Source organism: Cariama cristata, unplaced genomic scaffold (genome assembly GCF_000690535.1).
Source record: "Cariama cristata isolate BGI_N322 unplaced genomic scaffold, ASM69053v1 scaffold25769, whole genome shotgun sequence".
NCBI classification, from domain to species: Eukaryota; Metazoa; Chordata; class Aves; order Cariamiformes; family Cariamidae; genus Cariama; species Cariama cristata.
This window is the reverse complement of record NW_009635591.1, coordinates 376-3,972: the sequence shown is the minus strand read 5'-3', so window position 1 is coordinate 3,972 and position 3,597 is coordinate 376. Positions and strand designations below refer to the sequence as shown.

Genomic DNA, 3,597 nt, shown 5'->3' with positions numbered 1-3,597 from the left:
CTTGAAGCAGAGGGTTTCCTCAGGGTAAATTTTGGGTTGGTTTAGGTATTTTATGGGCTTTTAAAACAGAAAAGCGGTTCCTCAAGTGTTGCAGCGGGATGTTGCGATAATCTGAGAGCAAGCGGTCCAGGTAGAGTCCCTAGGGCATCACTTTAGTCTTAAAAATTCAGAATTAAGATGCTTCAATAAACTCATCACTCACTCATGGTGGCAAACACAAATTGTGCTCCGACCCTCCAGCGCTCACACCCTGGGGAAGGCGAACACGGCTCCCACAGCCCCACATGCACCCCCAATCCTGGCGGCTTCATTTCCCAGCACAACAGGGAAGAATAAAATACATATAATCTGATTTTTCTCCCCCAAGTTTCTCCCATAAAGCAATTATCAAAGTTCAGCCGCCTGACTACACCTCTGAGAGCACGGGGCAGCTCTCCCGGGATCCCTGGGCAAGGAATGCGCACAGGGAGGATGATGCCGCTCGGTGCATCGTTAAGATTCCCAAAAAAACCTCCCAGACGAGGGCAGAGGTGTGGGTGGGCTGGGAGCAGCAAGGGGGATCGGCAGGGGCAGGCTGCAGTCGGAGGCAAAACCCACGCAAAGCTCAACAGCGTGAGGGTTTAACGAGTTGTCACCATGGATGGGGTGACATTACGGTTGTCAGAGGTGTGACAAGGACCGTATGTGATGCCAAAAACAAACATGGGAACGAAACCACCAGCAACAGCACCCTCAAACCCCATTCTGATGCACCTTCCCCGTTCAGGGAGGACCCCAAAAGATGAGGGTCAACCCCCTACGCTCCCTTGCTGACCCTGGTCACGAGCGTGTGACACACACACACCTTCCAGCACGCGGCGAGGTCTTTATTTCCGTGAATCCATGACAGTGCGTGCGGGGACGCCACTGCTACCAGGAGTGAGCTGTGCCGAACAGAGAGCGGGCACTGCCCATGGGGGTCCTGCCTGGTGCCCCGCTGCCAGCACATCCTTACGCCTCCTCCTAAAATCTGTATCTACACACACATAAATAAAATCAACAACAAAATGGTGAGTTGACGGTGCAAAACCAAAGCTAAGGAAGAGCTCGAGTGGGTTATCATGTGGCAGACGAGAGGGAAGCCCTCTGCTCAGGTGTGCGGAGCATCCCGCGCTCCAAACGGAGCTACTCCGGAGAGGGAGGGAAACATTTCCTCAGCTCACATGAATTACAGCCCCACAAAACGTCGACTTTTGACGTGCTCCCACCCTCTACAGCACTGATACATCTTAAAAATTCTAGACAAGAAGGGAAAAATACACTTCCACACGTTGAAGAGATGCCCCATGTCTGCCCGAAGCACTGGGAAGCACGGACACACAAGCTCTGCAGGGTGTTGTGCTGGGGTGGCCGGGGCTATGTGCAGGTGTTGGCGCTGAGGAAAAGGTGCCAGCCTGCGCCATTACACAACATATGGGCTTGCTACATGCGCTTAAGGTGGGCTTTTCCACCAGATTTCCAGCCGACATGTTCCGCAGGGCTTTTCCAGGTCCGACAACACCTTCTCTTGATTTCCTGCCTCAGGTCCTTCAAAGGAGAGGGCTTTCCCCGTTCTCCCCACACCCAGAAAGCCTTCCTTCCCCAAGGTCTGGCCCAACACAAAAAAGGGAAAAAAATAACCAGGTTAATCCAACAGCTGGGTTATAATTTGCCATTAAAGGGGGATCATTCATCTCATGAGGCCGAAATCAAGGGGAGAGTGTGTGGGAGGAACAGGTGTTGTGGGCAGAGAGACAACATGGAGCCATCTGTGAGGGGCACCAGTGGATCCCCGCTGCTCTGCGCCAGCTCAGGCAGAAGAGCAGAGCAGGATGAAAACCAGGATGGCGACCGGGGAGGGGAAACCAGAACCCGTAAATACCAAACCAAGCAGTCAACCTCATTCCCGGCGCTGCCGTGAGGAAGCGGTGATGAAGGGAGCTGAACGCCGGCACAAAAGAGCTCTGGCATCGTGTCTTTTGCTTAGCTAAGGAGCAACACGTACTCCTTCAGGGAGGTGGGCAAGGGCAGCTGCTTCACCGCCTCCGGCAGGAACCGCACGCCCAGACTGCGGCGTACGGCGTAACGCGACAGCGTCTGTAGGGTACCGGGGGCCGAGCAGAGCAGGGTGAGCTTTTCACACAGCTGCTGATCCCTGGTCACTTCCCAGGGCATGCTGCCATTTTTTCTCAGCTCAAAATGTCCGATAGCTCGATGGAGAAGATCGAAGCAGGAATCCTCACGTTCTGTACCCAATCCTCGAACCAGCAATGCCACCAACCGGGAAATGGGGGTTTGACCTTTCAAATTAACCACCCGGACCTCCGCCCCGAAGTCGAGCAGGATGCTGACGCTCTCCAAGTTACCCTTCATGGCTGCCCAGCTGAGCGGCGTGTCGTTGTTGTAATCGCGGGCGTTCACCAAGGCACCGTTCTCCAACAGCGACCGCACGCACTCGGCGTTGTTCTTGAAGGCAGCCCAGTGGAGCGGGGTGTCCTTGTTGCCGTCCAGCGCGTTAGGGTTGGCCCCATATTCCAAGAGGATTTCCACGCAGGTTTCATCCTTTTCTGCTGCGTAGTGAAGGGCTGTGCGGTTGTAGCCATCCAGGGCATTGACCTGCAGGAGAAGGGGAGGGAGGAGAAAGGATTCAGGGCTCACTGAGCTACCCCAGCTCCTGCCGGCATCAGGAAAAGCTCCACCGGCGCAGCCTGAAACTGTTCCCACATCCCAAATTCAGCAAATGGGAATACGAGGCATAGAGTGGGGGAGACAACCTGCCAGCAGGCAGAAAGAAGTGCCAAAAATCAGGCAATATATAGGTTTCAATTCTTCCTTCAGGTTTCCACTAAAAAAAATTACCCTCCCTCCCCAGACAAGCAGGCCCCCTCAAGATCTCGAGCACAACCATTTCACTCCCTACTGGGATGATAAACCTTCACTTGGGCCCATTTTGCCCTGTGAGGGGGCACAAAATCAGCACTGCTTAAAACCATCAGCTCAAATCTCAGCTGTTTATCAGCACCCGTCACCCCCTCCCAAATTCCAGGCCCCTCTTCAAAGGGACTTTTGCATTTTTAACATGTTTTTCTTCTTTAAAAGCCTTTACCTCCGCTCCCTTCTGCAGCAGCAGCTCGACGCAGTCAGCGTCAGCCACCATACAGGCACAGTGCAGCGGTTTCAGGGTGCCGTGCATGCAGTTCACGTCCGCGCCCTGTGAGAACACAGGAAACCGCAGCCGGGATTAGCAAACCCATCCGTTCTTGGCCCTTTTCCACCCCCGAGTCAGCCGCCAGCCTGCAGCTGATGCGCCTTGATTTGCATTGTTAGAAAAGGTTTATTAATAGATATCCGGCGTAACACTCCCACACAAGCCCTGGGGTTTGTTTTGCGGCCAGGCATAGCGGCTGCACACAGCTGCCTGCCAGGCAGAAGCACTTGACAGCCTGTGTCCCAGCTCCTAGCCTTGATTTTAATTAATTCATCTTCATTAAACGATGCCTGAAGAAACCTGGGTGCCGCAGGGGTCTGGCATAACCCACGCAGAGGCTCCCCGTCCACCCCCCACCTCCCCGCTCCGTT

At 54.3% G+C, this 3,597-nt stretch overlaps 1 protein-coding gene across 1 annotated transcript; it reads right to left on the bottom strand.

Moving 5' to 3' along the window:
- Positions 1 to 2,001: 2,001 nt before the first annotated feature.
- ASB8 (ankyrin repeat and SOCS box containing 8) lies at positions 2,002 to 3,233 on the bottom strand. Its single transcript, XM_009707611.1, has 2 exons — positions 3,125 to 3,233; positions 2,002 to 2,634 (listed from the first exon to the last, which is right to left on the bottom strand). Exons 1-2 carry the CDS (start codon positions 3,209 to 3,211, stop codon positions 2,002 to 2,004), a joined length of 720 nt encoding a protein of 239 aa, XP_009705913.1. The 5' UTR covers positions 3,212 to 3,233.
- Between the last annotated feature and the right edge of the window lie 364 nt (positions 3,234 to 3,597).

Bases quoted from the DNA above. Each gene is read 5' to 3' on its own strand.
- ASB8 (XM_009707611.1), bottom strand. From the start codon at position 3,211: ATGCACGGCACCCTGAAACCGCTGCACTGTGCCTGTATGGTGGCTGAC. The intron at 2,635-3,124 runs GTAAAGGCTTTT...CTTCTCCTGCAG, and splicing joins TGCTGCAGAAGGGAGCGGAG to GTCAATGCCCTGGATGGCTA.